Raw genomic sequence first — 13,118 nt, forward strand, 5'->3', positions numbered from 1 at the left:
TCCACCCCGTGACCTCTGTTCCCCCATATCGAAAGGCAGCGAGCGATCACCACCGGCCCCACCTACCCAGGAGGAGGCGGCTGCACTCGCTCGGGCGAACCGACGCACCTTGGATCGCGCACAAAGGGGCGGATCGGGGGGCCTCGAGGGGGCGGGCGCGCCGGAGGAAGAGGCGGCCAGTCGCGTTGGAGATCCGCTGGCTCCCTCCTACCGCTGCTGCTGCTGCTGCCTCCGCCCCTGGCGAAGAGGGGAGGGCGCGGGCGGGGATCGGCCGGGGTCGACCGGCCTGGGCTCGCGGGGGGGAAAAGAGGAAAAAGTTTCGCGGCCACGTGGGTGGCTCGTGCAGAGGGGCGGGGAGGGCGTGCCGGGCCTCTTTTGACCCCTCGGCAGGCACCATCGGGGCTTCACTGAGCGCAGGAGCTGCATTCGCCCGAGGAGTCGCCATGCCTCCCGCCGAGATCATCAGCGGCAAGGCCGTTTCCGAGTAGGTCGCCGCCGCCGCCCCCCCCCCTCGGGGCTTAGTTTGGGGAGGGCCGGGGCTTGAGCGCGGGGAGGCGGGCAGCGGGAAGGAAGGAGCCGCTCGCTGAAGGCGTGTGTATGCATCGCTCTCGGGGCCTGCTAGGGCGCACATGGACTCGGGTCCTGGCCGCCGGGGCTGTAAGTGGGGGGAGGTGTTTTGCGCCCCACTTCTCCAAGAGGTCCAGACCCCCTTAGGATGAAGGCTGCCGGGTTTGCTGCGCGCCCCAGCGCACGTCCGGACAGGAGTCGCCCGCGCTGAGTTCCGCGGGACTTTCGTGCCACTTGGCGTAGATTTCACCAGGTTCGTGGAATTGTAGAGTTGGAAGGGACAACAGAGGATCAGCTGCTCTTTTTCCCAGCTGGGGACTCGAACCCACGACCGTGAGATTAAGAGTCTCGTGCTTGGAGGGAGGGAGCCCTCCCACGCACACTCCCCCAAAGCCACGTGCCATTTCCCTTCGCTTCCATCCACCTTATTCGTTGTTGCATGTAGTTGCCGTTCGTTTTAGCTTTGTTTTTTTTTAATCGCCCGCCTTTTCCCCATCGCCTGGAGGCCAAAGGAGTGTCCTATGCCCGGTTTCCAGGTAGTCTCCCATCCAGGCACGGGCCAGACTCGGCGCTGCTGAGCCTCTGCAAGCTGGTGGCGTCATGGGACTGTAAATCGAACCTGCGACGGGCCTTTCCCTCCAGGGCAGGGCTAGCCGCCCCGTGGCTCTCTCCAGCTGCTGTTGGGCTGGCAACTCAGATCAGCCCCAGCCAGCATGGCCACTCGTCAGGGATAGATCAGTCGCTAGAGCATAGAACCAAAGAATTGTAGAGTTGGAAGGGACCCTGAGGGTCATCCAGCCCAGCCCCCTGCAACGCAGGAATATGCAGCTCTCCCATGCAGGAATTGAACCTGCAACTGTGGCGTTATCAGCACCATGCTCTAACCAACTGAGCTATGAGACTCTTTAATTTCAGGGTCAAGAAATTTCTGCATTGCAAGGGTTTAGACTAGATGACCGCCGTGCTCCCTTCCAACCCTGCAATTCTACTATTTTACCTCTGCTCCAGGGGATTTTCACCCTAAGGGTCACATTCCAGCCTGGTAGAAATACTAGGAGAGGACCAGGAAGGGGTGTGATCTAGGGAGGAGGGCTGTGGCCTGCGGAGATTTCCCTTATACCCCTGTCTCCCTTTATTGCTCTGCTGGCTTAATATTAACCCAGCAGCTGGTCCCTGACTGATTCACATTTGATTCCTTGATCCTGAAATCATATGTGTGTGTCTGAAACTGTTTGTCCTCTTTTGAAACCTTTGCTTTTAAAACTCATTCTCTCTGGGGGCTTGGCTGAAGAAGCTGCTTTTAGTTTTATTCCCTTGTCATTGTACCTGCATGTTGCAAAACAACAACAACAACAACAAAACCTCACCTGTTAGATTTCTGCCTGTGCCCAGGAGGCTTGTTGGACCTCTTTGGAGCATGAGAGCAGAAGCTGCCTCCCTTGTTCCTTCCGTGCAAAGTTTTCTGCTTGTGCAAAAGACTGCTCCCTTCCTCTCCTCTCCCCAAGCTGCTCCAGAGGATTGGGGCAGATCTTGAAATCTTTGTGCTGTTGAAATGATGGGGTGAGTGTTAAATTGGATTCCACCATGAGTTTTGCCATTGTCCCTCAGCCTCTTTTCTGAAGCTCATCTCTACCCTTGTGTGCAGGGGTGCATTGGAGCTGAAAATTATGCAAACCATGGGATGCTGTCTTCAGTCCAAGCCAGCATGACCAATGGTCAGGGGTGATGGGAATTGTAGTTCAGCAACACCTGCAAGTCTGCAGGTTCCCAGTCCTTTATATATATGGTCAACTCCCATCATCCCTGACCATTGGCAATACTTGTTGCGGCTTGTGCTGTTGCCGTTATTTATTTGTGAATTGGACATATGCGTCCCTAGGCAATTTGCAGGCAGGGAGCTGTAGATTAGTTGAAGGGTGCTGGGAATTATAGTTCCGCGGGAGGTAAACTACAGTTCCCGTGATTATTCAGGGGCAAGTCATTGGCTTTAAATGTATGGCTTGTATGCAGCCAGAGCTGATGACTGAGTAATGTGGACTGCTTTAATTTAGTGGGGCTGCTTTCATTATTGCCGCTGGTACACCCTTGAATCCATACGGGTTGACCTTCATTTGTCAATTTTGCATTGGAAGTGGATAACTGGCATCTGATCCAGCCGCTTTTCCCTTCTCCCCCCCCTCCCCCAGCTCAATTGCACAATTTTAACGCTAGAAGTGGAAAGACAAGGGAGCCAGCAAAGCAAACAGCTTCAGGCAAGAGCACTGGACGACTACAGGATCTGGGCCTGCATGAAATTTAACCAGGGAACGCTTGTACTGTAGTTGCATCTGGTTGAATGTGCAACCCCGTGGGATGCCTTAGCCCTTTATTTGTGAGGTTCATGTGCCCTTTCCCTCTTTTCTGGTTCCTGAAACGCTCACATTAATGTATCTGTGTTCTTCCAAGCAATTCCCAGTGTGAATCTGTTCTTAGCAAGGGTCGGGAACGGTAGTTCTCAAGTTCTCAGACTCCATCTCCATCCATTGGTTGTGGGACTGATGTGAGAGTTGTGACCAACATCTGGAAGGCCATAGGCTCCCCCATCTGAGTTACAGCAAGCACTGTGTCTTCTTGGTGACGCAGATTTACTGGGGCATCAGCTTTTGTGAATTTGAGCCCAGACTTCATCCAATATGTAAAGTGGACATTAGCTCATGGAATTTGATGCTGAAATACGGTTGCTAGTCTTTCAGCTGCCCCTAGATCCTCTCTTTTTAAAATAATAATAATAATAATAATAATTTTCAATTTTACAAACAAAACAGACATTTTACATACCATTAAATATCCAGCAAGGACTTCCCTCCCTCTCCTTCCTTGGTTCATTTTGTTTATTTACTCTTCCTGCATATTTTACTAAAACTATTTTTGCCAGTTCTCCATTTTTACGTCCCTCAAATAATAATTACACTGTTGTTTTTTAACTTAATGCTGCCATTGTTCTCAGCAATGTAGTTATTTTCCATAGAGTCACTAAATATTTTCCACTCCTCTTTAAATAAATATTCTTCTTGCTCTCTTATTCTATATATTAAACCTTTAAGTTCCGCATATTCTAACACCTTAAGTTGCCAGTTTTCTTCGCCTGGGACCTCTCTCACTTTCCAGTTTGGGGCTGACAAAACTCTGTTGATTAGTTCAGATATCAAGGTTCATTATTATTCCACAAAATGTATACCTCTTTAAAAGTTACTGTAAATCTCATGACCTAGTTTTGCAGATGTGAGGGAGCACAACAGGTGTTGTTAACTGAGCTGTAAATTTAGTGTATAAGGAGTGTTGTGTTGTGTACTCCTCTGTGTACCCTGGTCGGTGGGTCACTGGTTGGGCCAGGTCATGGTTTGTGGGATTTTGTAATTTTAGTGTAACTTCTTTTTCCTATAATTAAAAACCATTTTAAATACGTGTAGTTTCCTCTGCATATCTTCTGTGCAGCAGTTGCTCCGCTGAATTTTCATAACAAACTTGAGCTGCAGTTGTAGCATACATAAATAATTTTTATTCTGGGGATTAAAATCTGGGGGTTTCTGTCTGGATTCTTCCTAACGAAAAGAACTCTGGTTTTTTGGGGAAAGTTATTTAAAACTTTTTTTCCCAGCTCATTATAAATCATTTCCCAATATTCTTTTACCTTTTTACATGTCCGCCACATATAATAAAAGCACTTTCCATTTCTTTACATTTCCAACACATACCTGATTCTGATTTATACACCTTAGCCAACCTACTCAGAGATAAATACCATCTATGAATCATTTTCATATAGTTCTCCTTCAGTGATTCGCATGCAGTATATTTCAAATCCTACTTTCAAAGTTTCTCCCAGAGGTTTAAGTTTATATTATGTCCTATATCTGTTGCCCAGTGTGTCATTGAAGCTTTAACCAGCTCATCTTTTGTTTCCCGTTCTAGTAAAAAAATATACATTTTAGAAAAACGTTTATCCTTGTTCTGTGTTAATTCTCTTTCAAATTGTGAGCTTTGGTCCCCAAACCCCATTTTTTAAATCTAGCTTAAACATAGCATTTTGGTTCCTAAAATCCATTCTGATTGTGCAGATAAAATATAACTGATAGAATTCTACAGGATGTGTTGCTAGTGTCTGCAGCTCCAGATGGTGGAGATATCAGGTACCGTCCTGTCCTAGCCCTCTGGCATCTTCACTTGGTCACAAGTGGCTGATAAACGTAAAGGGACCCCTGACCATCAGGTCCAGTCGTGTCCGACTCTGGGGTTGCGGCACTCATCTCGCTTTATTGTCCGAGGGAGCCGGCGTTTGTCCGCAGACAGCTTCCGGGTCATGTGGCTAGCATGACTAAGCCGCTTCTGGCGAACCAGAGCAGCGCATGGAAACGCCGTTTACCTTCCCGCTGGAGCGGTACCTATTTATCTACTTGCACTTTGACATGCTTTCGAACTGATAGGTGGGCAGGAGCTGGGACCGAGCAACGGGAGCTCACCCCGTCGCAGGGATTCAAACTGTCAACCTTCTGATCAGCAAGCCCTAGACTCTGTGGTCTAACCCACAGCGCCACCTGGGGCCCAAGTGGCTGATAGCCAGGTGCAAAATGCGCCTGGCGCTGGCGAATTTTGAACACTGCCTCCAGATGTTTTGGACTACTGCTCCTGGCTAGGACTGGTGGGAATTGTAGTCTGAAACATCTGGAGGATGCCAGGTTGATGAAGTCTGCTGTAGAAGCATGAAACCCAAGAAGTAAATGTTGCAGCAATTGGTCTTGCTACATTCATTGTGCCACAATAAATCTGTATGTCTTTTTCAGTTGCCACAAAGTTATTTAATATATAGATTTACATTGCTTATGTGATTTGCACATATCTTGCTGAGATGCAGGACAGACCAGAGAATGTACTTTGTTCCCACAATTTTTTATTTACTATCACATTTTTTTTTACATTTTATTAACATATAAAACACATACTTTTACATTTACACAATACACATACACAACACACTACCTTATTTTCATAACATAAAACATACGGTACCTACATTACTCTATATAATACCTACCTATACTTTACATATCAACATACCTACACAGCTATCCCACACGGACACCCACCAAGTGACTTGACTTCCAGCCGCTCTTGTTACACTACTCCTTATTCACTTTTTGTACCATATCTCCTCATATTCTCCCTCTTAGTTCAGCAATATGGAAGTATTCCATCGTTTTAGATAGCCAGTCTGTTTTAGTTGGGACACTGCTGCTTTTCCAATTTTTGGCAATCAATAACCTTCCCGCCGTAGTCGCATACATAAATATTGGTCTGACCATTCTTTTTATTTCCTCTGACATGAAAGCTAGGAGAAAGGATTCTGGGTTTTCCCCCCCCCCAAATGAAAATCTAAACATTTTTTTCAATTCGTTATAGATCTTTTCCCAGAATTCCCACTATCTCTTTGCACTCCCACCACATATGTAGAAAGGTTCCTGCCAGTTTTTATACATTTTTGCCAGTCTGACCAGGCTCAGGTACCATCTATATTGCATTTTAATTACATTCTCTCTTAAATTATTTGGGACAAGGGAGAAGCATCTGTAATATCTTGTACTGGGACTTCAGCCATCGCCTTCCTCCCCTAGCATGGCAGCCGAGGGAGATATTTGAGTGGGTTCTGGTGAAGTATTAACTAGCTGACATTTAGAACAGATTGTCCTTCATGGCTCATCACGGAATCTGCCAACTCAACTCTAAAAATTGTGAAACAAAAGTTAGCAGGGGAGATGCTAACTGCTGACAGATTCACATGTTATAATGTTGCCGATCTCAACTTGCTACTGGGGAAGAGCGGAGGCCGTATAGTTAAAGCTATGGTTTTCCCAGTAGTAATGTACGGAAGTGAGAGCTGGACCATAAAGAAGGCTGATCGCCGTAGAATTGATGCTTTTGAATTATGGTGCTGGAGGAGACTCTTGAGAGTCCCGTGGACTGCAAGAAGATCAAACCTATCCATTCTCAAAGAAATCAGCCCTGAGTACTCACTAGAAGGACAGATCCTGAAGTTGAGGCTCCAGTACTTTGGCCACCTCATGAGAAGAGAAGAATCCCTAGAAAAGACCCTGATGTTGGGAAAGATGGAGGGCACAAGGAGAAGGGGACGACAGAGGATGAGATGGTTGGACAGTGTTCTTGAAGCTACTAACATGAGTTTGGCCAAACTGCGAGAGACAGTGAAGGATAGGCGTGCCTGGCGTACTCTGGTCCATGGGGTCACGAAGAGTCGGACACGACTGAACGACTGAACAACAACAACAACAACAACAATTTTGCCGATTCATAGAATTGTACAGTTGGAAGGGGTCCCCGAGGGTTATTTTATTTTATTTATTGAATTTATATAATGCCCTGTACCTGGGGGGGTCTCAGGGCAGTTCGCAGAGTAAAATCAAGATATAAAACCACAAAATACATAATAAAAATAAAAACAACAATCCAGTAGGACCCCCCCCCCCCCCGCCAAAAAAATCCCACATTTAAAACGGGCATAAGATGTAAATCAGATCAACCAAAGGCCTGGGTTAAAATAACGTTTTTGTCTTGGCGCCTAAAGGTGTATAATGAAGGCGCCAGGTGAATGTCCCTGGGGAGAGTCCAACGCTGCCATCCAGGAATCTCAACTACAGCGTGCATGGCAGATGGCCATCCTACCTCTGCTTAAAAACCTCCAAGGAAGGAGAGTCCACAACCTCCCAAGGGAGCTTTTGCAGGCAAAGGACAAAGTATGATCTTAAGGGACAACACCAGGTCTGAACGGGCCCTGGGGAAGGTGACTGCTGATGAAGAAGGGCTGTAGCTCTTTGGTGGAACATCTACCTTGCATGTAGAAGTTGTTGTTGTTCAGTCGTGTCCGACTCTTCGTGACCCCATGGACCAGAGCACGCCAGGCACCCCTATCCTCCACTGCCTCCCGCAGTTTGGCCAAACTCATGCTAGTCACTTCGAGAACACTGTCCAACCATCTCATCCTCTGTCGTCCCCTTCTCCTTGTGCCCTCCATCTTTCCCAACATCAGGGTCTTTTCCAGGGAGTCTACTCTTCTCATGAGGTGGCCAAAGTACTGGAGCCTCAACTTCAGGATCTGTCCTTCCAGTGAGCACTCAGGGCTGATTTCTTTAAGGATGGATAAGTTTGATCTTTTTGCAGTCCATGGGACTCTCAAAGAGTCTCCTCCAGCACCATAATTCAAAAGCATCAATTCTTCGGCGATCAGTCTTCTTTATGGGCATGCAGAAGTACCCAGGTTCAATCCCTGGTATCTCCAGGTATAGCTGGGAGAGAACCCTGTCTGAAATCCCAAGGAGCTGCTGCCAGTCAGTGTAGACACTACTGCGCTAGCTGGACCAATGGTCTCACTTGGAGAGCATCCTTTTGTCAGTGGTCCCTGATGGTGACAATGTTTTGGGTGGTGCTGGCAGCTGGCTCTAGCCACCCTTTTAATTTCCCACAATGCCCCAGATGGGGATTATTATGGAATATTTAAAGGGTGGCAAGATCTAGCGCCATCTGGTGCTTTTTAGAGTGCTGGACTAGCAAAGAAATTAAGGGTGGGGGTTGGGTGTGAATCTGTGGTGGTTCTCCTAATCTGCCAGATCTGTTGGTGCCAGATCTGTGTAGCACACTGGTTTCCTCCAGGTGGAAGTAATAATTTACTTAGGTGTGAGTATTAACTTATTTGCAGCCAGAACCAGATTTTTATTCCCCCCTCAAAAAAGTAAAGCGAGTATCAAACGCATTCCTATGTCAGCCTTTGCCAACCTGCTGCTCTCCAGATGTGAAAACTAGTTCCCAACATCTGGAGGGTGCCAGGTTGGGCAAAGTAAGAAGCAGAAAGCTGTAAAATCAAAGCAAAACGCTTTTCAACAGAGGTCAATAGTTGAAGATTCTGCGTACTTTGTCAAATATGAATATCTGTAGGCTGAAAATGGGACTTATGCTCTTTAATTAAAACCTTTTTTTATTTACAAAAGCAGCTTCTGTTACTTGCAGTTGCACCCTGTGCTCAGTAGATGGCATTGCAATGTGAGCATTATTATTTTTGCAAACCGGTGTGGTGCAGTGCGCCTCAGGAGTGACTGTAACAGCAACTGGCGGATCCATTTGATTTTGTTTTCACTGGGGCTGTTATTTTTAAATCTTATTACTTTTAAATGCACAATGAATGTGCCTGACTTAATCTTTTTAGCTTGTGCCTGAACAGCTGTTGGAGACCAGCTATATCATGAACAAGAAGCTTTTTATCCATGAGATCATACATATAGTACAGATGAGAATGAATTGTGGTTTCTCTGTGAAAATGCATGGATTTCCTTACTGCTTTATCTGTGATTGGACCTCGGCGGCTTGGAATCCATAGCTTGGTGACAGAGCATCTGCTTTGCATGCAGAAGGTTGCGGGTTCAATCCCCAGCATCTCCCTGGAGAGCTGCTGCCAGTCAGTGTGGACAATACTGAGCTAGGTGGACCAAAGGTCTGATTTGGTATAAGGCAGCTCCCTGGGTTCGTACATCACTGTGTACGGTTTTGCTTTGTCACAATTTTTCTATCCACCTTCAGGCATTATGGCAGCCTTCCCCAACCTGGTGCCTCCCAGGACTACACCTCCCATCACCCCGACCATTGGCTTAGGCTGGCTGGGGCTGATGGAAGTTGTAGTCCACAACATGGAGAGTGCCAAGTAGGGGAAGTTTCCTCTATGGGCAGAGTAGCAAAGTAGTGGCCAGGAGTACCCCGTTTCCCACTTCCACGATGAATAACATGGGAACGTAGGTTCCAAGATTAAGTCTTCCAGGAAGTTCCAAGATGGTTTGAACCCTGGCACATCTGTTTGGAACTCTGCTTCTCCTAGTTTTCCCCGCTTCTGGATTTGTAACCGTTGCCTTTTTTTTTTTCTCCCTCCGGTCTCTTCCTTTTCTAGGCAAGTGAGGCAGAGGCTCAAGAGCCAAGTGGCAGAAATGAAGGAGAGAGTCCCGGGTTTCAGACCAGGCCTCGCAATTCTACAGGTTAGTGGCTCTATCTACAATTTCTGAGGTTTGTTTTCATCTAAAGCAGATGCTCACGGGGTCAGGTGTTGCAGCATCCTTCACCCACTTTGATGTCCTCCAGATGTTTTGGGCAGAATTTCGGGCAAATATAGTTTTTCTGTATTATATATCAAAATCTGAAACTTTGGCATAGGCCTGTCTAGGACAATGCAGTCCGTGGCCACTTTGTGTCTTGAAATACCACTTATTACCCGTGAAGCAGTCTTTGGGAGGAGGAAATTAAAATTTACAGAGGGTGAGGAGAGCCAGTTTGGTGTAGTGGTTACGAGCGGCAGACTCGTAATCTGGGGAACCGGGTTTGCGTCTCCGCTCCTCCACATGCAGCTGCTGGGTGACCTTGGGCTAGTCACACTTCTTTGAGGTCTCTCAGCCCCGCTCACCTCACAGAGTGTTTGTTGTGGGGGAGGAAGGGAAAGGAGAATGTTAGCTGCTTTGAGACTCCTTCGGGTAGTGAAAAGCGAGATATCAAATCCAAACTCTTCTTCTCTTCTTCTTAACCCTTCCCCCCCATTTGCTACTGCCCATTCCCCCAGTTGGAATTTCAGTGACCGAAGTGGAACGTGAGGAAGCGGGTGGTCCTTGCGTAATGTGGGATTTGGTATGGAGGCCTGTTGTTGGGAGGGCGGGGTTGCCCCAAACCGGGAGGTCTGCTAATTTTGTGTGAGGTTCCCTCTTCCATACCACTGCATGCCTTAAAGGAGGGTCCCATAATCCTCCGGATGAGCTTGGGGTGCGAGGATACACCATGTCGGTGGTTACACAAGGGGAGCGAGAAACTTTTCTTTCGTGGGCTTCCTTGAGCTAAGTTATCTTGGGAACCGAACCAAAAATAAACCAATAAATTGCCTCGTATCTGTGATTTTTCCCTCCCTCCCTCCCTCCCTCTGTCTCTCCCTCCTGCTAAAGGTTGGCGATCGGGATGATTCAAATCTCTACATTAGCATGAAACTCAAGGCCGCTGCTGAGGTAATATTACCCACGCACCCAAATAGCGTAGGATTCTCTGGAGTGTTTCATTCCCCCTTTTCACTTGGGTGTTGATGAGAAAGGCCAAGAGGCCCAGTGGCTTTAGTCTGGTGGACCACGTCAGAGCCCAGGAAACAGTGACTCGGGGAGAGCACCTGGGTGTTGTTTCAGCGCCATGTGGTAGTTCTGCACTCCTCTCACCGTTCCTGGCTGTGGCAGCGGCACATGGAAAGGATGCAGTATTATGGGAGGAACGTTGTGATGGGCAACAGGATGGCCAATCTGCATGGGGGAGTGAGTTCGAAACATCAGAAGCTGCCATGTGCTGGGCCAGACCATTGCTCCATCCAGCTTAGTATTACCTGCACTGACTTGCAGCCAGATTTCAGATAGGGCATCTATCCCAGCCCTTCCTGGAGATGCTGGGGATTGAACCTTCCGCATCAACGGCAGACGCTCTTGTTACTGGGTTACATCCCTTCCCGGAACATTATGGTCTGCCACCGATCTGTGGCCGCTGCCCTGATTCCCAGCTGCTCCAAATAAGCGCCTCCACGGAAAGTCACAGTGAGAAAGAAAGAAAGAAATCTTCTTTCTTGTAGTTTGAATCCATTGCCCCGAGAAGCGGACACGGGGCAATGGATTCAAACTACAAGAAAGAAGATTCCACCTAAACATTAGGAAGAACTTCCTGACAGTAAGAGCTGTCCGACAGTGGAATTTGCTGCCAAGGAGTGTGGTGGAGTCTCCTTCTTTGGAGGTCTTTAAGCGGAGGCTTGACAGCCATCTGTCAGGAATGCTCTGATGGTGTTTCCTGCTTGGCAGGGGGTTGGACTGGATGGCCCTTGGGGTCTCTTCCAACTCTATGATTCTATGAAAGGCAAAATGTTCAGAATATTATTTCTGTTTATATCCCAAGACCAGGGAGAAAGAGGGCAAAGTGGAGACATGCTCTTGCCGCCGCACACTGCCTTGTTGATGGTGGACGGCTAAGCCACCTTCACATCACGGCGTGAGAAGACGGCGCATGTCTCCTGGTTGCCTTGGCAACGTGTTATCCTGCCCAGTGGGCAAACACTTTCCCTCTCTGGAAAAGTTGCCCAGAGCAAGGTCCATTTCTGTGCATGTGGCGGGGGAGAAGAAGGGAGCCTTTGGTTTCGGCTCAGTTCTGCCATCAGAATGAGAAAAATTACTTGGCTGCTTTTCATCTAATCACATCACAATTCATAGAGTCACATTAGATTTCTATTTTGCTCTCTTATTTTATTTTCCAGATCGGGATCAGTGCCAACCACATCAAGCTGCCAAGCACTGCAACAGAAGCCGAGGTAACCCCGTTTTGCTTTACGAATCTCTCTTATGGTTTCACAGGGAGATCCTGTTGCATTTGCCGGATCACGGTTTCTTCTGAAAGTGCCTCATCGATTCCCAAACCTTCTGCTCCCTGAGACCTTTTTCAATTGGGAGGTCCCTGGGATCGAACCTGTGACCTTCCTGTCATCTGCTGTTGTGCTATGAAGCTGCATATTGGGAGGTTCAGGAGAGAGAACGATTCTATGAGATACAAAATTAAAGTGTAGAAAGAACCATATTGTTGTTTAGATGGGTAATTTCCTGCTTTCGTACAGAGGAGTTATTTCTAAACTTCCTCAGGGATAGATGTGAGAGTGACCCTCAGACATCAGTGGATAATTCAAATATTTTAATGGACGTAAGTGTGTCCATCCTCCTGTGACCCCTCCCAAAAAGCCCCCTAACTATACACATGCATCACATGTAGAAAAAAAAAACCAGAAGGTTCAAAACAGCTCAGTGAGGACTAGCATGCTGGGTTAGCATTCTCAGTAGGCACAAAATGCTGACAGATGTGGGGAGCAGTGGGGAATAGAAGACAGAATGGCAGTCTGGAACACTGAGCAGGAGAATGCTATGCTGCAACATTTTGTTGCAGAGCCTCACCTGTTTCTTTCTAATTGCCCCCCCCCCATCCTGTTCCTCTTTTTAAATGAACAGGTGCTGAGATGCATTCACAATCTGAACGACGACCCTGCTGTTCATGGGTTTATAGTACAATTGCCTTTGGATACCAACAAGCCCATCAACACGGAGAAAGTAACCAATTCTGTGGCACCTGAAAAGGATGTGGACGGGTAAGCTTGCAGAAGGGTCAAAGGTCAGCGGTAGAGCATCTGCCTTGTAGGCAATTTCCAGGTAGAAATAGGAATGTCCTGTGTCTGGAATCCCGGAGAACTGCCTGGAGAGGAGACTGAAGTGGGAAGGTTTCTTTCTTCTTTGGCGATCTCTCGTAGCCGAGTAAGATTGTCTTCCATAAACACGGTTTTATAAGTGAGTCTAAGTGATTGCGGAGGCCAATTCTGGATCCGCATGTCTTTCCACAGTAGGGACATAGGTTTCCAGGCAGGAGTTGATCACGGTTAGGGTTTGCCAAACGTGCTTTCCTCTTAGCATGTTTCTCCA

At 47.5% G+C, this 13,118-nt stretch overlaps 1 protein-coding gene across 1 annotated transcript in view; it reads left to right on the forward strand.

Annotated features, from left to right (window-relative positions):
* The first annotated feature begins 333 nt into the window (after positions 1-333).
* MTHFD1 (methylenetetrahydrofolate dehydrogenase, cyclohydrolase and formyltetrahydrofolate synthetase 1) overlaps positions 334-13,118 on the forward strand; it is a 66,400-nt gene continuing 53,615 nt past the window's right edge. The window contains exons 1-5 of the mRNA XM_033136578.1: positions 334-484; positions 9,548-9,632; positions 10,581-10,640; positions 11,915-11,968; positions 12,654-12,790. Of these exons, the coding sequence (XP_032992469.1) occupies positions 444-484; positions 9,548-9,632; positions 10,581-10,640; positions 11,915-11,968; positions 12,654-12,790 (377 nt within the window). The 5' untranslated portion in view covers positions 334-443. The remainder of the gene's footprint in view (positions 485-9,547; positions 9,633-10,580; positions 10,641-11,914; positions 11,969-12,653; positions 12,791-13,118) is intronic.

The sequence above is a fragment of the Lacerta agilis genome, chromosome 1 (assembly GCF_009819535.1).
Source record: "Lacerta agilis isolate rLacAgi1 chromosome 1, rLacAgi1.pri, whole genome shotgun sequence".
Classification (NCBI taxonomy): Eukaryota; Metazoa; Chordata; class Lepidosauria; order Squamata; family Lacertidae; genus Lacerta; species Lacerta agilis.